General features: G+C 39.4%; 1 protein-coding gene across 2 annotated transcripts in view; it reads right to left on the bottom strand.

The window, feature by feature from the left end:
* Positions 1-21,978, bottom strand: part of LOC115223762 — a 38,975-nt gene that overhangs the window by 6,285 nt on the left and 10,712 nt on the right. For both annotated transcript variants that reach the window (XM_036512824.1, XM_029794413.2), the window contains exons 2-10: positions 11,811-11,998; positions 10,757-11,091; positions 10,093-10,296; positions 7,731-8,725; positions 6,594-6,700; positions 5,351-5,498; positions 3,049-5,006; positions 1,853-1,936; positions 1,384-1,508 (exon numbers count right to left, since the gene is read on the bottom strand). In XM_036512824.1, coding sequence (XP_036368717.1) covers positions 1,384-1,508; positions 1,853-1,936; positions 3,049-5,006; positions 5,351-5,498; positions 6,594-6,700; positions 7,731-8,725; positions 10,093-10,296; positions 10,757-11,091; positions 11,811-11,998 — 4,144 coding nt within the window. The remainder of the gene's footprint in view (positions 1-1,383; positions 1,509-1,852; positions 1,937-3,048; positions 5,007-5,350; positions 5,499-6,593; positions 6,701-7,730; positions 8,726-10,092; positions 10,297-10,756; positions 11,092-11,810; positions 11,999-21,978) is intronic.

Genomic DNA, 21,978 nt, shown 5'->3' on the forward strand with positions numbered 1-21,978 from the left:
TCAATGATGTCAGTCCGCTTTACTCACTCGCCATACCCTCCCCTTCCCTCAACGTCAGCGTTCCAATAAGAATGAGTAAACAAGAAATCTGACGCTGCTCGGTGTCTGTGTGTGTATGAGACTGTGTGTGTGTGTACATGTAAGTGTATGAGACTGTGTGTTTAAGTGTGTGTGTGTGTGTAAGTGTATGAGACTGTGTGTGTGTGTGTGTCTCCACATAACCGTGAGATTAACAGGAAATAACCGAAGTATTATTATACAAATTGTAAGCAGACAATGGCTGTATGTATGTGTGTGTGTGTGTGTGTGTGTGTGTATATATATATATATATATATATATATATACACATGTATATATATATATGTCTATCATGTGTGTGTGTGTATATATTTCTATATACACATGTATACATGTATATGTATATATGTCTATCATGTGTGTGTGTGTGTGCTTCCCTTTCTCTCTCACAATCAGTCACAGAGACATGCATACACAGGAAAAGTTGTTCAGGATTATCAACAAAAAACGAAGCTGATAAATACACACAGGTGTTGCTAATTAAATTTAATTACCAATAAACAACACCTTCGATGACACTTTACTCAATCGAGTAAAGGCAGGACTGCAATCAGAAAACCACTACTTTTAAAAACAAATGTCACAAAGCATTTAGAGTAAAAACCTACAGAATTGGTCCCTCGAGCAGTGGAAGAATGTTATTTTCTTGGACGAATCATCCTTTACCTTATTTCCAACCACCTGCCTTCTTCCAACTGTTAAACATGGAGAAGGATCTGTGATGATCTGGTGTGTGTGGGGGGGGGCTATATCTTGGAAATCCGCTGGCCCAATGGTTTCCCTTCAAGGCAGAATTAATAGTCAAGACTATTTAAGCATTTTATCTGATCAAATGCATCTTATGGTTGCTGAACTGTTTCCGGAGGGGAATGCAATCTTTCAGGATGATAGTGCACCAATTCACACAGCTAAAATTGTTACTGAATGGCACAAGGAACATTCTAGTGAAGTTGAACATCTACTCTGGCCAGCACAGTCCCCAGATCTCAATATTATTTGAACATTTATGGTGCATTTTAGAAAAACAAGTAAGGAGATGATATCCTCCACCATCTTCGCTACAAGAACTGGAGACTGTTTTAGCTGAAGAATGGACAAGAATTCCTTTGGAAACAATTCAAACTTTGTACGACTTCATACTTTGTAGAATTCAAGCTGTAATTACTGCCAAAGGCGGTTCTACCCTATATTAAAATAAATTTGTTTGAAATTTTAAGGTATATGAAAATATAAGCATACATAAATGGGCCAAAACCCAACCGTTTGGCTCAGAATTTCAATCTACAAATGAAATATATACATACTTGTAACTGAGGAGACAAATCTGGAACTGGTAAACACTTTGGTTTGTTATCACATATCTCTGTCATACTGACTTCGTTCATATATGCCTCGTCAGCATCAAGTGTTGGGACCTTGAATGCTGTTTCTGTGGAACGGAAAGAAAAGGCAGATGAGAGATAGGAAAATTGTGATGGAGAAGCAATGAGTGTGTGTGTGTGTGTGTGTGCAATAGATATAACCCCACCACCAGGTCAACCAAAGCCTCATGAATTAATATGATAGATAGAAACTGAAAGGAGCTCATTGTGTGTGTGTGTGTTTTTACATTTGCAGTTTATGAAAATCCCCAGCTTCAAGAAGTGTTCTTCCATTTCTGACACCAAATTGTCTGCTCACTCTTCACACTTTCAGAAATGTGGAAATAAGAGACCCTTCCCCCCTCTGCTTACATACATACATATACAGATATATATATAAATATGTACTTACCAAAACTGGAAGGTACTGACAGATCTATACACACATCACCTGCGCTTGGTGCCCGAAATGTCAAATCGTCAAATGCATTCATACCTGGAATATATACAGTGAGTTAGACGAAAAGTGTTGGTGGCTGTAGATATCATCATCATCATCATCATATTTATTTCGCTTAGGCATAGTGAGACTAACAGCCTGGTGTTAGAACGTTACAACTCAATATACATAGGCTCCAGAATAAAGCATTAGTCAGGTGCAGAGAGGGTAAAATGAAATAAAACGACTGGCAAAAGAATAAGGAATTATGTAATGAATGGCATTGGCTTACAGCTGTTTCTGCTGTGAGATGCAGTGAACTCAGAGCAGAGTGCACTGCATAATTTCTTGTTCCCTTGTCATTTATTTAATCAGGTGTATGAGTATGGGTGTGTAAATCCAATGAAGAAAATAAAGAACAACACAGGAGAAGCAAGGTTTAAAGGAAAGAGAAAATTGCTTAACGTTTTGGATGTTGACCCTTCATCAGAAGTTAGAGAGGAGCAGGGGGGGGTGAGAAAGAGAAATATCAAATTGAGAAAGAAAAGAAGATAAGGAAGCCACAGGGGAAAAATGACTGACACACACACATATACACACTGTCTGATCAATAAGTATCCAGACTGTTGCCATAGTAACGAAGTTAAAGCTCGCAGAGTGGAGCCACTTGGCATAGATTGACCTTCAACTCTGCAGTGCATGCGCACTAAGCTTTAACTTTCAGACTCACTTCCGCTGTTTACAGCAGTGCTTGGAAGGAAGGTGTGTAGTGTGTGATCGTTACATTGACCATCACAGAGAAAACTGAGCAGAGAATCTCTTGTGCAACTGGAACTTGGGAGTCTTTTCGGTCAGCTGAAAGCAGTTTTGGCACAAACTTGGCGGACACATGTCTCATAACCAAATCTTCAGTGATAATGGACTGCACTGAACCGTAACTAATCTGCACATCCTCTCATAACTCATGGATGGTGATTCCATGATTTCCCCTCACATCTGCAATGTTTTTCTCAGTGATTGTAGAGCAACGTGAAATGATTTTGCTCAAGAATACAAGACACCACATGGCCTGGGAATTGAAACCACCACTCCCCTCATCGTGAGACTAACATCCTAACCACCAGGCCAGGCACCCTTATACTATAATAATAACAATAAATGATACTCACAGTCAGCTGTCGATGAAGTGTCCCCTTGTTCCTCAAGGAGCAGCGTTGTGGTTGGAGAAACCAAGTCATCAATCAACATATTGGTAACATTGGTGCTGCCGGGTCCACCACTGCCATCAGAACCCGTGACTGCAGGGTCATGAGGAGAAGTGGTGTTGTTACCATTGTTGTTCGCTTCACTGAGGAGCGATGTTGGTATTGTTGCTATGTTTGTGCTATTTTTGTTGATGTAGAGGTTTTCATCCATGTCCTTTGTCCGGGGTGCAAAGATCTTCTCCGTGTTCAGCAGAGGACCAGGACTGCTGTAGTGGTTACACTGGCTCTGCCCTGGCTGGCAGCTCTGGCCGAGGTTATTGAGTCTTCTGTTGTCACAGGTCTCATTGCTAGCAATACCAACCGATTGCGGAGAACGATGCTGCGACTCCTCAGTCGATGCCACGACGACAGTGTCACAAACATCACCATCATCATCGCGAATAAGAGCAGGTGGGGCAGCAGTGAAGTCAGGAGATGCTAATGCGTACCCGAGTGAATGAGGGCTGAACACTTGGCTCTCTTGAGATGCTGTCTTCATAAACTCAACTGTCTTTGTTGTCATTCGCTTTTTCTTCTTGGAGATTCCTGGCAACAGTGCTGACCCGCTCATCCTTGTCGGATCATTGTCCTTCAGATCATCTTTCATCATCTTCTTTATCTTCCTCTCTCTATTAGACTCTGCCTTTTGCTTGGAGGCTGACATTTCCAATATCGTCATTTCACTGTCTTCCTCATAGTTGCCATTTACTTGATTTCTATAATCTCTGATGCCAATGTCAAACCTCTTATCTCTATCATCCACCTTCATTTCAATTGTATTCTCGTCCTCTTCATTCTCTTCTACTCTGCCATCAATCATCTTTACAGGAACTGTTCTCTCTCCGTTTTCGGAAACCTCTATACTGCTGTAATTTGTTCCAGTATCAAAATCATTGGCCATTATGACCTCTGCCATCACAACTTCATTGCTATACCCCCTCTCCATCCTCCGGCTCTCGTCCATTTCTCTTTCACCTGGCTCTTTCACTTGACTATCATCAATAATGCAATCATCATCTGTCTCATCGACATCCATTTCGGCTCCGATGCCATTGTCAAAGACATTCACCACAACACCGTCTTCATGTTTCGCTCCTCTTTTCCTCCACTTCAACTTGCTGCTGTCTTCTTCATCCTTGTATTCATCAGAGACAGCACCATCTTTACAGCTTATGATGCCATTTTCTTCCTTCACCAATGCCTTCTCACCTCTGTAACCACTGCTCTCCATATTACTGTTGTTGTGACTCCCTCTCTCCTCCTCTTCATTGTTTGTTGCCTTTCTCTTGAACTTTTTTGTGTTTCTTTGCTCCGCTTGTTGCTCTCTGTCTTCCTTCTTACCACCAAAACCATGTCCAATGCTGTGTTTGTCCTTGTGGCTATAAAACCTGCTGTCACATGACTTTGGACATGCCTCACGCTGACTGACCAGGTCACCAAGCTTGGAGAGGACAAACTTGTGAGAAGAGGACGAGCTTGATGAAAGGGTTGGAGTCAATTTAGATATTTTGCAGGTTAACGATGACAAGGGTCTACCGTCCTTGCCCCTCTTGGTATCGTCATGACCACCACCATTGAGGTTATCCACATTTTCTTTCTTACACTTCACCAACAACTGGCTTTCAGCTTCTGAAGTTGCGACCTTTGGAGCAACAAGAAGAGAGTACGACTGAGTACGATCCATGGATATTTTCTTTGTTGCAGAAGTCGATGATAATGATGTGACACTGTGGTCCTTTGTATGTTTGCTGTTGTTTGTGTGGAGGAAATCTTCCATTTGTGGATGTGAAGAAGACTGTTTTGCTGATGGGGTTTGTGGCTGGGGTTGAGGAGACAATGGCTGCTGTACTAGGGAGAGGATCTCATGCTGGTTTTCAATCTCACTGAAAAAGAGAAACCGAAAGAAAAAGAAATTCAACAATTACAGTTTGATGAAGAAAACAGCAAAATGTGAAAATATTTTCAAAATTCCATAAAAAAATATAAAAAAGACTAAGAAAGATGAGAAGAAAGACAAAAAAAAACAGAATGGGGAATGAAGAAAACAGAGAGAAAAAAGTGAAAGAGAGATGAAGAGATTTGAAGAAAGTCAGTGAAAAAGAAAGAAAAGAGAAGCAGAGGAAAAGGAAACAAGAAAGTGACAGACAGACAGACACAAGTGGAGACATAAGGAGAGAAGAAGGAAAAGGGGACAAGAGAAGGTAACTGAAACGGAGAAATACCATACCTAAGGACACTGTGGACGCAGACAACATAGAGTGGTTTCTGTGTCCGGTTGTCATAAATGACAGTTGCTTGAGTGGTCAGCCAGACATGACCACCCTGCTTGGCCAGAAATCTGTATTGTCCAGTGGTGATCTGTCCTTTTGTCATTACTGAAATGGAAACAAAATACTGAATGTATAGATACACATATACCCCCACCCTGTAATGTGTACCCCCAGCATTACATCTTCACATCTACCTCTCACTTCTCTCTCTCCAACCATTTTAACTCCTCTACTGCAAGACACCTCTTCACGCAATACACATAAGATACATGGCTACATTGTTGTTATCATCAATGTTAAAGATATGCTGTGTGATTGGTCATTCTGGAATTTGCTGGAAAATTATATGGAGACAAAATGGATGAGTTCCTTTGGAGCGTTGGGCCTCACAGAGGCAAAGTGGGTGAGTTCCTTTTGAGCGTTGGGCCTCACAGAGGCAAAGTGGGTGAGTTCCTTTAGAGCGTTGGGTCTCACAGAGGCAAAGTGGGTGAGTTCCTCTCGAGCGTTGGGCCTCACAGAGGCAAAGTGGGTGAGTTCCTTTTGAGCGTTGGGCAATGACCAAGACCTTTGGCATTATGTCGTGCTTGAGAAGAACCATTAAACCAAGAAAAATTGCAGTTGTATTAGATACTGGTCTCATGCAAATTGGCACCCATGCCACATAAACACACTCCGGTGTCACGCAAAACCACCCATTACACTCTCAGAGTGGTTGGCGTTAGGAAGGGCATCCAGCTATAGAAAACCATGCCAAATCGGACTGGAGTCTGGTGCAGCCTTCCAGCGTGCCAGCCCAGTCAAACCATCCAACCCATGCCAGAATGGACAAAGAACATTAAATGATGATGATGATGATGATTATATATATATATATATATATATAAAACAACAATAAAATCAAACTAGTGCATTTAATACATGTGTTTCAGATCATTATGCAAGAGAAAAAAAACAGAATTCATCTCTTACGTAACATCTTCAGTCAAAACATTTCAAAATATATTTCATTATATTCTATACAACTCCAAGCTAACCAGTCCTTACACCATCGACACAGATCAAGGATTTCTTGCAGTTTATTGAACTGGATCTGAGTTGAAAAATTCTGGTAAAGTGCATCACTTCTAAGCATAATACAATATATACACCCTCATATACACACACATTATACTCACTGAAATCATCTAAACTGGTACTTACACTCCTTAAACGCTTGGCCAACCATCTCAGCATCCAATCCATGATAATATTCATATATGGAATGTCCAATGATGTCTTCAGAAGAATAGCCAACCAATTCTTTGATTCTGTGAGCACAAAGAGAGAGAAAGAGAAGATATAGTGTACATACACACACACATATACGTATATATATATTGTTAATGTTTGTTTTTATATTTAGTTATAATAAAAAGCAATTTTACTTTAATATGATGGGTTATTCTAGACTTTCGTAGAGGACAAATTTATTATTCTTAAAAATGAGAATGTTGTTGTTAGTAACTGCGAAGTTTTGGCCAGTTAAGCCATCATCAGACTTCAAAGTCACTGTCAATAATATTCCCGTTTAATAATAAATAAATAAATACACACACACACATATATAAATGCACACACACACACACACGTATGCATATAGTAATTAGTTATACTGATTTTCTGCCACAAATTCCTTTTGGAAAAGTGGATCTCGAAGCACATAAAGCTATTATTAATAGCATGTAAATACTGGGCTTAAAAAACCCTTTGAATGGAAGAAATCAAAGGCTAGTAAACAGAGGCAGGCTTCGACTTTTTGTAGCAACAGGGTTTTTAGCCCAAATATTTCCATGTTATTATTTATAGCCTTATGTGTTTCAAGATCTACTGTTCCAAAGAAGAATAATTTCACATTCTTTCAGAAGTTTAAAAATTCTTATGATCTCAACATAGGTACAGGTATGTAAGAAGTTTGCTTCCCAACCACATGGTTCTGGGTTCAGTCCCATTGCATGGCACCAGTCTTCTACTATAACCTAGGGTCAACCAAAGCCTTGTGAGTGGATTTGGTAAACGGAAACTGAAAGAAGCCCATCATATATATTATTTGTGTGTGTGTGTGTGTTTGTCCCTCACCACTGCTTGACAACCAGTGTTGGTATGTTTACATCCCTGTAATTAAGCGGTTTGGCAAAAGAGACCAATAGAATAAGTACAAGGCTTTTAAAAAAAAATGAGTAACAAGGTTGATTTGTTTAATTAAACATCTATGAGGCAGTGCTCCAACATGGCCGTAGTCTAACAAATGAAACAAGTAAAAATGAAAAGCTATATAAATATATAAAAATATATACTCACTTTTCATCCCATATAGTGAACCTCATATCCATGCTGTGTTGGCTGAGGAAAGTCTGGGAACCAAGTGGTACCTCAATATTAGAAGGATGAGGAATCGGTTCACCGAAAGCCACAAAGTAAGCAGCACCTGGCCTTGGCTTTCCGCTCTCGGCACTGCTGTTATCAGAGCTGTTGCCACTGACGTGCCTGCTACGGTTTGCAGGTGTGGCACACGGGGACAATGTTTTAGCAGTGTCATCACTGGAGTCACCCGATTTAGCCTCGTCATCATTATCCTGTTTCTGCTTCAGGTTGTCACGGAAACGACACACATGATGACTTCCAGTATCCCCACCCTCGCCATCTGCATGTTCAGCCATCTTATTACTATCATCATCATTTTTATTATTATTATTATTCTCATTAGTTGGAGGATGTTGATGAAGCGGAAGCTTAAGGAGATGCGAAAGACTGTCGCCTGCAGCCTGGGCTTCACCTGTAAAGCTTCCATTCTCTGCTTCTTCTTTGATTGTTACAGGTGACGTTGCTAATGACGATGACTGTTGATGATGTAATGAAGATGAGGTGTGGTGAAGGTGTTGGTGGGGGCTGTGTTTGTTTGGATGATGTACATGATGAAGGGAACTTCCTCTTCCTCCTCTGCTGCTGTCACCTTTGTCAGCAACGAGTTTCTCCGCCTTTATCTCCTGTCCACTGTACTCCTCGTCATCATTTGCTTCGGACTTAAATTCCTTCTTCTCGATGACAACAACATCATCATCATCATCATCCTCACCATCACTATCATTGTCAGCATCAGTGCTGGCTGCTACATGCTTCGCTAGTTTCTTCTGGAGAGAGGCTTTGTCTAAAGGTGAAGAGGATGAACATGGTAAACACAAAGTGGATGATGATGTAGAGGAGGAGGATGATGATGCAGGAGACGTAGCTGATGAGGATTGGAAGATGTTGGTATCTCCAGTAGGGCACAAAAGTTGACCACTGAACTTGATGACCTGCAAAAACAAGCAACAAAAATGAGAGAACAATAACATGTAGGTACAAAAGCATCCATACAGAAGTATGGATGCTTATGTCCAGACTCTCACAGATATTGCAGAGATAATTTGCAACAATTAAAGATAATTCAATTTACAAAAGGGTTAGAATTAATTCTTATACTCAGGACAGAGAGAGGTTACTAAAGTTGCATGAAATTGCATGCCAAACGTAGTTAGAAACAAAGCATGATTTTTAGCGCATCTTCTGGTGCAATTGCATGAAATTTATTTGGCTTTTCAGTATCACAAGTACTGTATAAATATCACAGACAGACAGACAGACATTTGTTGAATGAATAACTTTTAACAATTAATGATGATTCTCTTCACAGAAGGGTTAAATGTGATCTTTATGCCGCTCTTGGGACACAGAGTTTCATGTGGTTGCATTGTCGGATGTGCTCAGGAAGAGAATGAATTTTGGCTGCATCAACATTCATCAGAGACAAGACTAATCAACACACAACGGCCTAAGCAGCCTTTAATCAAGACCACTTAAGTATGGCCCTTGACTGTCCTGTGTCCTGTACAAATAAGATTTTCCTGTTAACTGCAATAAATTGCTTTTAATTCTACAATACACAAAATATTTTAACAATATTTTAATATAATTCCTAATAATATTTAATGACAAAAATATAATAGGATCTTTTAAACATCAAATGGTTGTGAGAGACCACCGAAGTAAAATAGAAATCTGAGAGGTCCAGAGGGAAGAAATGGTTGAGAACCACTGGTTTAGAATAAAGTCACCCTGCCCCCTCATACACACACCCAGAGTTCATAATAGTCTTGCAAAAGCTGAATGGCAACCTCCTCACGAGGGCTGGTGGTGTGCAAAAAGAAAAAAAAGCACCCACCAGGCAGACACTGGAGTGCTTGACAAATAATCTGGACAAATCCCTTACCATGAAACTCTAAACCTTTGAGTATCTCCTGTAGTATTACTCTTCATTAATCAGGTGATGACACCAACACCACCACTGCTGCTACCACCACCAACGCCACCACCACCACCACCACCACCACCACCACCACCACCACTTTAACAGTTTTTAGTGATGTACATTCTGTTGCAAACATCTGGGATAGGTTCCTCATCTGAGAATAACTCCCTCCAACAGCCCTAGAAAGGCCCTTACAGCTTTGACTAAGCCATAAAAAAAACCCTTCCAATATGCAGTGCTGCAGAGTGGGGGAGGGATTGGTGTAAGGAAGAGGAGTAGTGACACACACACACACACACACAATGACAGCAGCAAAAACTACAAAGGGACCCTACCTTATACAAAGGGACCCTACCTTATACAAAGGGACCCTACCTTATATGATGCAGATTTCAGGTTGATGTTGCGCCCCTTTGCTGTCAATGTAGACTTCACACGAAGTGAGAACACTTGCCGCGGGGAAGGCCAAGTGTCAACTCCAGCTGTACGATGGGCCCGGGATGGACCCAGCTCACTTCGTAGTTGTTCGTGGTCACATGGGTGAATGTACTCGTAGATATTTTGTCCAAGAAGGTCAATCTGTGAAGCATAAAGGTCAGATTTAGAAAGTCATTGAGATATATCGAGAGAGAACTAGATACTGTATACACACCCACACACATAAGCGTAGTTGTCACGAACTCTCATAAAACGTGGAATCGTATTACATTGAAAGCAAACTTCTGAACCACACAGCTATGTATACATTCAAATATATAGGTATACGTACTATATATATATCTATCTATATATATATATATATATAGGTATATATATATATATATTATATATATATATATTATATATATATATATATATATAGAGAGAGAGAGAGAGAGAGAGAGAGAGAGAGAGAGAGAGAGAAGAGAGAGAGAGAGAGAAAAAGAGAGAGAGAGAGAGAGAAGCCCTGAATGTCAGCCATTAACTCAACCAGATTATCATTGGTGTGTTTCTAAAGAGCAAGGAAATGAGGAAGTGGGGGGCGTGTGAAAGCGCTCACCTGCTGGATACCTAAGTATTTGCCAACATGCTCGGACACATCAACAATTTCCCCATCACGTGACAGGATAATGACAAACCCATCCAGGGCCCTCGCATACAGCTGGGCCACAACAGCCTCGTCCAGGCTGTCATCATCCACGCTGCTGCTGCTCGGACTGTGATTTTCTGTTCTGGTTGGCTGATCATTGTCTTCAGCTGTTCTTGGGCTGTTCTTTGGTGAAAATGACCGACTCTCGCTGATGGCCTCTGCCTCAGTCTGGTCATCATTGGTGATGCTTCGGTTGTTATCAAAGTTGAAGTTCTCTGCTTGGTCAGTCTGCCGTGTGTCTTGCACTAAACAACCAAAAGGGACAAAAAAGATTAAGTAGAATTAAAACAGATTTCATATGTTGGATATTATCCAAAATAATCTTAAAAATAATTAATAATCAAAGTCTTAAAGTGGTGTGAAAGTGTTGCTGTCTTGTAGCAGACGCTCTATAGCTGGGTGCCTTTCCTGTTGCCCACCCTCACCTCTTTCCAAGCAGGGTAATATTTTCCCAAGGCCAGAAATGCTTTTCACAGAACACTTGAAACAAACATCTCTTTTATGATGATGATGTGCATTTACAACCATCACATGATGTCAAGACAAGGGAACACACACACACACACACACACATGATGGGCTTCTTTCAGTTTCCATCTATCAATCTCCTCACAACGTTTTGGTCGACCTGAGGCACTACAGAAAACTACTTGCTCAAGGTGTCATGGTGTCAATTTGAGAAACTGCTGCAGTGTTCTTAGCTAATTAAGAATAGCTAATTAAGAATAGCTAATTAAAACTAGCTTACTTTATGCCTTTGTTTATAGCATCACCACTTGACATTTTTAGAGAGTTATGTTCTGTTGCAAACATTGGTGCCAAGTCTCTGGTCTGAGGGTGACTTCCATTCTGCCTCTTAAATGCCATCAAATACTGTATCCCTCTTTTTTTCCCCCCCACCCCACATACACACAATGATGATGAACCCTAATACAAACACAAAAACACAAAACAAACTTATTACCGCTCAGTCGTATTTCGTGTTGCTTCATTAAGCACAGTGTCAGCCTCATGATGGACGCCTTGTCCAGCTGACGTGTCTTCCCTTTGGCCAAAGGAAGTGTGTCGGCAAGCTCTGTGAATATGTGGGTCTCCTGGTTACGCCGTTGTCGAGCTGCATCACGGGACTTTTCTCTCCGTTTCTCTGAATTCCTGTCAAGAGAAATTATACATATATTTTTGTTATCAAAGTGTACAGAGTGTCTTTCTGTGAAGGTGTGTCTGTTAATACGTGCAGGTGTGGCAACGTGGTTAAGGAGTTTGCTTTCTAATCACATGGCCTCGAGTTCAGTCCCCCCTTGGGGCAAGTATCTTCTATTATAGCTTCAGGTTGACCAAAGCCTTGTGAATGTATTTGGTAAACAGAAACTGAATGAAGCTTGTTGTGCATGTATGTGTACTTGTATATGCAGGTGTGTCTATATGCATATATGTGTGTGTGTGTGTATGTGTGTACATATGTCTATGTTTGTGTCTCTTCGCTTTGACTTTGTGAAATAATTGTAAACAAGCATCACTTTCACATAAGTGGTGTGGCTTATTTCCACTCTTCCCTAAAACCCTGTCCAGCCAAAGGGAAATATTCCCTTCCTCAGAAACAGGTTGAGGGTTGGTGACAGGAAGGGCATCCAGCTGTAGAGAATCTGCTTTAATGAATTCCACCTGACCCATGCAAGCATGACAAACTGGACATGAAAACAAGGATTATGTGGCTGTGTGGTAAGAAGTTGGTTTTCCGACCACATGGTTCTGAGTTCAGTATCACAATGGGGCACCTTAGGCAAGTGTCTTCTAACCCAAGTGAATTTGGTAGGTGGAAACTGAAAGAAGTCCATCATATATATATATATATATATATATATAATATATATATATATATACACACACAATTGTCATTAATTGTCATTGAAGGTGCAGGGTAGCACCTACGTTGCTAGAAATAAGAGTTAAAAAACAGTCTGGAGATCTCGTTTGCAGTGGGGCAATTATCTCTTGTTATTGCATAGACACGTGCTTTTTTTTTTGTGGTTCTAAGGGTCTTTAACTCTTATTTCTAGCAATGTAGTTACTACCCTGAACTCTCAATCACAATTAGTGACAAAAAAATTTTTTTTTTTGGTTTTATGTTGCATTATGGCCACCTTTGTTATTTAAAAGATATAGATGTACGTACAACCATTGATTATCTCTATTGCTCAACATTTGGCTTACAGCTGTTTCCAGCAGTCACTATCGATTCATTATTGATTGGTTTAACCAATTGGTCCATTGATCAGTTGAGGAAAATTGAACAACTTAAAAAAGTTAATGCTACTTCCGTTAGAGCCATTTCTGGTTTTATCCCTCGCTAATAACTATATATGTGTGTGTTTATGAATCTGACCCCGTCATCACTTGACAGCCAGTGGTAGTCTGTTTGCATCCCTGTAACCTAGCAGTTTAGCAAAAGAGATTGATAGAATAGGTACCAGGCTTAAAAGTAAAAAATGTACCAGGGTCAGTTGGTTCCATTAAACCCTTCAACACAGTGCTCCAGTATGGCCACAGTCTAAGGACAAAAACAACACACACACACACACACACAGACAGAGCGGAAACCAACAATTGTTTTGATCATTTGGTCATGAACTACTTTAGATAACAGCAGCTTGCTGATAACATTAAGCAGAGAAATATAACAATATCCTGAGTGTGTTTGAGAGCCACTAATTTTAGTAACAATAACAGTATGATAATATCTGATTACAATAAGCAGCATATATATATATATATATATATATATATTATATATATATACACACACACACACACACTCACACATTTATATATAAATACATATATACATGTATGTGTATACATATATACATCTATACACACACACACACACACATAAACTTTTAAATACAGGGTAAAAATTAAATATTAACTTTTTACCAGTGGTCAGTGTGAGTAAAAATTTTCCATTTGTTAAAATAAGAATAGATTTTTTTGTGGTTTGGGATTTAACTCCCATTTCTAGCATGATGGAAAACCACTTAGTGGCTTTCCCTTCGTGTATAATTTTTATACACACATATAATATACATACATATGTATGTACATGTATTTATATATGTGTGTGTGTGTGTAGAGTAAGATAAGAGGGTAACGTCATTAGTCGGAGGGGTTGGGAAGGTAAGAGAGGAGGGTGAAATAAAAACAAAAACAAGACAAAACACAATAAAAAGTAGGAAGAGGTGTTAGGGAGAGGTGAGAGGAGAAGGTCTGACTTTCTCTAATTGATTTATGGATAGAAAAGTTACAAAATTAGAAATATTAAATTTCTAAATCTCTTGTAGAGACATGTACGGTGGTGGGGCGATAGAATGGTTGTATACTGTCAATCTAACGTGAACATGACAGTAGGGGGTTACACCACCGCTGTTTAGCCCTAGGAAGCATCGATGCCTCCTGATGGCTTCGACACATTTTTCCTGTGTCCTTATATGCATTTATGAAGGGGAGACAAACACCCCCGGCAGCCAGGCCTGCATTTAGAGACACGCATGTTTCAGGATCATTTTCCATTGCGAATCGGGGCAGATATCCGCAGCTGACGGGCGTCTGCTACTCTAGACAGATGAAGGACAATGATCCTGAAACATGCGTGTCTCTAGATGCAGGCCTGGCTGCTGGGGGTGTTTGTCTCCCCTTCGTAAATGTATATAAGGACACAGGAAAAATGTGTCAAAGCCATCAGGAGGCGTCGATGCTTCCTAGGGCTAAACAGCGGTAAAGTTACAAAAGTTCATGGACAAAAAAGATTAAGGATATATAAAAGTAGAAAAATACACAGACTGACAGATAGGCAGGAAGACAGGTCGATATATATATATGTATATATATATATATTTATATATATATATATATATATATATATATATATATATACACACACACACACAGTGGTGTATTCACATAGTGATTTCAAACTTTGGCACAAGGCCAGCAATTTGGGGGAGGGGATAAGTCACAATGATCCTGAAAGGATGAAAGGTGAAGTCAACCTTGGTGGAGTTTGAACCCAGAATGTAAAGATGGACGAAATGCCACTAAGCATTTTGCCCAGTGGGCTAAAAACGGTTCCACCATTTCACTCAGATATTGAATGGTTCTCTAAAGGAATAAATTGAATAAAGAATGGATTTCCTGAGGGAAATTAAACAAACATGATGATCTGAAATTTGACTCTGCACAGAGATAAAGTGATTGAGAGAGCAGGGACAAACGGTTTGTTTAAAGTCCATGTACGCATCTCATCCAACTTGCAAATTTTTCATTTTCCATACACAAAATAAAAAGATTTCTCATCCCTTTTTTTCGTTAAAAACACAACCATGGATTGACAGAAGCAAAAGAAAGGGGCAAATGTGTACATCTACACACTATTACTACTACTATGGCAATCCCTCAAGGTCGAGGATGATGGTCTTCGCGCAAATTTATTGGTGAGTCCACAGGTGACTGATAAGACCAGTTCTTGCTCGAAAAGATCGGTCACAGTGCGGACATCTAGTGCCGGAAGGGAGAGTCGCACGTGGTTGTTGTTGGCGCTCCTTCCGTCATCGTCTTTTCTCCTCCAGCTCTGCAGACATTTTCGACTCACACACACACACACATGTACTGGTTATTGATGGAGAAACAAATAAAACATTATTTCATGTCTTTATGTAGAGTTTGGGTGCAGCTTGGAACAGATTACCCCTAATTTATATGTATTTCATCTGATTACACCTTTAACAAACAATTTAGTTAATGAACAGCCGCTTCACAACAGATTATGTTCTCATACAGAGACCCCACCACGGCTTTGAGGAATTAGCAACATCCCATGTTGTGTGTGAATTTTCTATTCATTAGGGTATTGGTGTCAAGAAGACCCAAAGGTGTCAGGTAATGCTGCGTAAGTGTTATGGACGGACTCTAGTTTTAAGCTCCAGGTTCGGTGATTCAGTCCGAATGAGGAGTCCAAATATAAACTTTATGTTCAGTTGATGTGTTTCATTCATTTTACGGATGATTAAATATAAATCGCACGAGTACAGACATGGTGTAGGTTCAGACCCAGAGTGTACCACTTTGGGCAAATGTCTTCTATTAGTCCCGAGTCAACCAAAGCCTTGTTAATGGAAACTGAAAGAAGCTCATTATGTATTATGATCATCATTGAACGTCCATTGGCCATGCTGGCATGGGTTGGACGGTTTGACCAGGGCTGGCAAGTTGGAAGGCTGCACCCCACTGCAGCCTGTTTTGGCATGGTTTAGCTGGATGCCCTTCCCAATAACAACCACTCCGAGAGTGTAAGGGGTGGTTTTATGTGCCACTGGCACGGTGCCATTTGCGTGACACCGGCATCTGTCACGACTGCAGTTTTATTTGGCTTGATGGGTCTTCTTCTCAAACACAGCATCATGCCAAATGGACTTGGTCATTGCCTCCATGAGGCCCAACGCTCATAACCTGGCATAATGCCAAATGGCCCTTGTGAGGCCCAACGCTTGAAAGGTGCTTTTACGTGTGTGTGTATGTGTGTGCGTGTTTTTGTGTTTGTCCCCTACCACTGCTTGACAACGGGTGGTTGTTTGTGTTGCAGTAACTTAGTGGTTTAGCAACAGGCTTAAAATGTAAGTGCTGCGGTTGATTCGTTCGACTAAAACCTTCCAGGGCGATGCGCCCAGGCATGGCCGCAGCCCAATGACAGAAACAAGTAAAAGCTAAAAGGATGATTTGTGTGTGTGTGTGTGTGTGTGTGTATGAGAGAGAGAGAGAGAGAGAGAGAGAGAGAGAGAGAGAGAGAGAGAGAGAGAGACGATTGGCTTCTGCACAGTTTCTCCGTCTACGAAATTTCATTGAGAAATAAGTTTGTTGAATCTGAGGTCTGTGGTAGAAGACAAACACTTGTCTGACATGTCACGGCTCAGTGGGATCGAAACCGGAGCAAGCGATTGTGAAGCGAACTTTATAACTACTTAGCCGTGCCTGCGCCCAGCACAGAAATGCTATTATGAAATATATCCGAGTGTTTATAATGATTGTAGCTATGTACTTCAAACTACGACCATGGTGATACAAACTGTATCGGAGAGGGGGAGAGAGAGCGAGAGAAAGAGAGAGATGGAGAGAGAGAGAGAGGGAGAGAGAAAGAGAGAGATGGAGAGAGAGAGAAGGAGGTGAAAGAGGAGATGCCTTTCAACTGTAATCTAGTCGAAAACATAGATAACCAGACTCTATAGCGAAAGGAAACAGTATGCAACTTCTATATATATAACCTTGACACAATTCTTGACATAGATAAAGAAACGAAACAAAGAGTGTTTTTATATACAACCTTAGAAAGAAAAAAAACAGAGAGAAAGTGAGGGAAAACAGGAAACGAAATTAACAGCCGACTTTTATATACAACTTACAAAGGTTTCATATCATTCTATCTATCTGTCTATCTATCTATCTATCTCTCATGAACACTTAGATGGATGGTTAGAAAGCTATAGAGATGTATAGGAAGAAAAGGCGTGTGTGTTGTTCATAGAGGATTGCTATACAGATATATATTTATAGGGAAAATTGAGGGGCAGATGGCAAAACAAGGAAAAGTAGGATATGAGAGAGGAGCGCGGAAAGGAGAGGCAACTAAATGAAAGGCATCGACTGTCAGAGAGAGAGAGAGAGAGAGAGAGAGAGAAAAGAATATAGGAATTATAAGTTAGGCGGAGACATTCATACAAAGATGTGTATAAAGATAGATATACAAAAACTGTTAAGCAACAGAAATCTCAGAGTAGACTGATATAAAGATGGATATATCGTTGATCAGATCTAAAACAGATGTTTCAATATTAAAAAGATGCAAATAGGTAGATAGATAGACAGACTGATGGATAGATAGATAGACAGACAGACAGACAGACAGATAGATAGATAGATAGATAGATAGATAGATAGATAGATAGATAGATAGATAGATAGATAGATAGATAGATAGGTAGATAGATAGATAAATAGATAGATAGATAGATAGGTAGGTAGGTAGGTAGGTAGATAGATTAGAGGGAAAAGGACAACAAAACTAAGGCAGGGCGAGTATCTGAAGCCATTTACAATATTTAATTGGAGTAAATAGTGTAAACGATTTGAGATATCCGCCCTGCCTTGGTTTTGTTGCCCTTTTCCCTCTAATATAAATCTGCTGACTCGAAAGCCTAATACGGATCCCTAGCTCCGGCCTCAGCTGTGAACTTGGAACCTAACGGATGACCAATTATAGCCCTGACACGGTGTACCTGTTTGTTTAGATCATCAGTGAACTAAACCCTTCATATGACAGATAGATAGATAGATATAGATAGATAGATAGATAGATAGATAGATAGAAGGATAGATAGATAGATAGATAGATAGATAGATAGATAGATAGACGGATAGATAGATAGGTAGACTGATAGATAGATAGATAGATAGATAGATAGATAGATAGATAGATAGATAGATAGATAGATAGACGGATAGATAGATAGACAGATAGATAGATAGATAGATAGATAGATAGATAGACAGATAGACGGATAGATAGATAGATAGATAGATAGATAGATAGATAGATAGATAGATAGATAGATAGATAGATAGATAGATGGATAGATAGATAGGTAGATAGATAGACAGACAGACTGGTAATAAAATAAATTTTATGCGCCAACATAATTTTTAAAAAAAGTAATGGCTAATGCAGGGAGAATTTTAAGGAACTGGTTGGAAATAATGATGTAGTGAAACACAGAGAGCGATAGACAAGTTATTTTATTTTATTAAAGACCATTAAAAAAGCCGCAAATAGAAATATGTAATGTGGAGAGATAGAGAGTTAATCAGACAAGTGCGTGTCAATATATTTAATTCAAGAAGCCTTAAAAAATTAACTTGAAGTAACTGGTGGGAGACAGAGTGGCAAGGAGCAGTTAAAGACGGGGAAAAAATTCAGTTTATTTAATAAAAGGAAACAGAAAATGCTAACCAGAAATAATTATGAGAGAGAGAGAGAGTTAAGTTATTTTAATGGAGAAGGGCATTAAAAGAAAAAAAACTCGAAATATGTGCTGACACAGATTGATAGACAAGCAAGTATGTGTCTTTTTAGTCGACGCAGGAAAGGATTAAAAATAATTTTGAAATAATTACGTGATAAGACAGATTGACTGACAGACACACAGACTGAAGAGCAGTGGTTAGGGTTAGCATTAACAAATTTAATACACTCCACGTATGAGGTTAACAAGAAAAATAAATATTCAGACCGAGTGAAATTTATTGTAAAGTTCCCGGCCAACACGGACTTTAAAAACCTTTCGGGGAAAACACGTCGTTTAGTAAATTCGACCCTTTTCTCGGTATCGAACCAACAAATGTTTTTGTTATTCTTAAACTCGCTAACCCTTTTGATGACAGTCCCTGGTTCTCTGGTGCAAACTTCTCCTGTTTTTAAGTAATCACATATATTAAAACCTTCCGTCAAAACTTCGTTTATGATTTAGTTTTAATTAACACCGTAATATAAAACTATTTTATTAACTAACACCGAAATGATAAAGTTGTTTAATTAAATTTTTCATTATTTAAAAAATTAGTAACTGAAACAAAATGTTTAAGTTTCGTTTTTTTTGGATTTGGTTTGCAAGATTCTTTACCGTTGAGTGTCTTATATTATAAGGCACAAAAAGAAACTGACTCTCCCCAGACAACATTAAGATTAATCCATAATTCCGTAAAATTTTGGCCCAGAGTCAGCAATCTCAAAGGGAAGGGGTAAGTCGATTAGATCGGTCACAATGCTTAGCTGGCACTTTATTCTACCGACCCCGAAAGCATGAAAGGCAAAGCTGGTGTTAACCTCAGCTGAGTTTGAACTCAGAACGTCAAAAACCGGAAGAAATGCTGCCAAGCAAATTCCGTGCGACTCGCTGACGGATCAGTCAGCTCAGCACCGCCTTAATCTGGTTTAAAGCAGCGAGGGTAGGGCAGAAATGAATAACACTAGTGTTACGTAGAAGCAGAAAGCGAGAGGGATTAACCAAATTAATATTAACATATTTAATGCAGTAAACATTGAAATGTTGATTAGCAATAATTACGGGTGAGACTGACAAGAAACAAAGTGTTTATTTCACGAAGGAGAAACATTAGCGTAAAAATAAACGGGGAACAGTTATTTAATGAGAGAGAGAGAGAGGAGAACGAACAGATAGTCAGGCCAGACATGTTAGTATTAAAATATTGCGAGGAGTGTATTTAAAAAGCAAACAAGAAAAGAGGATGATTGGAAAAACAATGAGTCATTGACAAATATTTCGAATCGTTTGGTTGAGAACAGGAGACAATTGCTGGGAGGTCTTGGGTGAGAACAGATCTCCTCCTCCCCCTCATCATTTAACGTCCGTTGTCCATGCTGGCATGGGTTGGACGGTTTGACTGAGGACTGGCAAGGCTGGAAGGCTGCACCAGACTCCACTCTGATTTGGCAAAGTTACTACGGCTGGATGCCCTTCCTAATGCCAACCACTCCAAGAGTGTAATTTTTTTATGTGCCACCGACATGGGTGCCATCCGCATGACACTGGTATCTGTCACAACTGCGATTTTACTTGGCTTGACGAGTCTTCCTCTTTCTAAAATTAAATTCCCCAGAACAATTCGATTTTTCTCCATTAATAAACATACATGTATTTTGGTGTTTTGGTATTTGTGACCCCAAAAGACCCAAATTTTTTTTCTATTGAGATAACACTTACTGAAAGACAATCTCTGCTTAGCTAATTACCCTTCAAAACCAACCGTTCACATCTGTTCCATTGGATCGGCCTCAAAGTCCTGTCAGCTTGTATCACTTTTGGCCAATCAATCTGTCTGGCTGTCCCCAAAAAGGGTTAAAGTCTTCTCTCCTCACGACTTCAGGAGGAACAATGAAGTCAATATTTTGCTGAAGAAATTTAACAGGACCAAAATAAATCTGGAGTTGTTTCCTACTCTTCAAGAAACTCAAATTTTTTCTATCATAGGCAGAAGGCCTGGGATTTGGGAAGAGAGGTTTAGTCAGATAAAACCCCAGTGCTCAACGGGTTTTATCCACCCAGAAAGGACGAAAGGTAAAATAGAACTCAGTGGAATTTGAACTCAGAATGTAAAGCAGGAAGAAATGGCATTAAGCATTTTCTTTGACATGCAAATGGTTCCGTCAGTTCATCACCTTTCAAACAATCATAATAATAATGGTTTCAAATTTTGGCACAAGGCCAGCAATACTGGGTAAAGGGGTTGATGACATCAGCCCCACAATTTGACTGGTATTTATTTTATTGACCCCTCCCAAAAGAATGAAAGACAAAGTCAACCCCAGCCTCTTTTGAACCCAGAATATAAAGTAGGAAGAAAGGCCGCTGAGTGTTTTGTTGGCAATGGTAAGGACCCTGCAAGCTCACCACCTTTAAGAATCAGAATATTAGTCACTTACTAATGTTGGTTTTTATTGACTAAGTCATTTCTTGTTAGTTTTTTTTTTATATTTCAGATATTAAATATGTTAACACTAACATACCTATTTGTCTGTCTGTCTGTCTATCTATCTACCTACCTACCTACCTACCTACCTACCGATCTATCTATCTATCTATCTATCATTCTATATCTATCTATCTATCATTCTATATCTATCTATCTATCTATCTATCTATCATTCTATATCTATCTATCTATCTATCTATCTTTTTTATTTATTTCCCCATTTAAGTACAGTAGTCACCCGGTATTTGCGAGTGTTACATTCCTAGACCACCTGCAAATAGTGAAAAACCACAAACATTGGACATGGTCCATAAAAATGCCTATAAATGTCAAAATATGATGTTATATATATATATATATATATATATATATATATATATATAAATATATGTTGATAGAAATGTTAAGATAACAAAAGAATGAAAGAGACCTCGATATTATGTAAATAGAGGAATTTATCTGTAAATGCAATATGTGACAATTATTCGGTAGCCATGATAAAACTCTGAGTTTCGGATGTTGGGGCGGAAACCCATGCT

This window comes from Octopus sinensis, linkage group LG24, assembly GCF_006345805.1.
Source record: "Octopus sinensis linkage group LG24, ASM634580v1, whole genome shotgun sequence".
Classification (NCBI taxonomy): domain Eukaryota; kingdom Metazoa; phylum Mollusca; class Cephalopoda; order Octopoda; family Octopodidae; genus Octopus; species Octopus sinensis.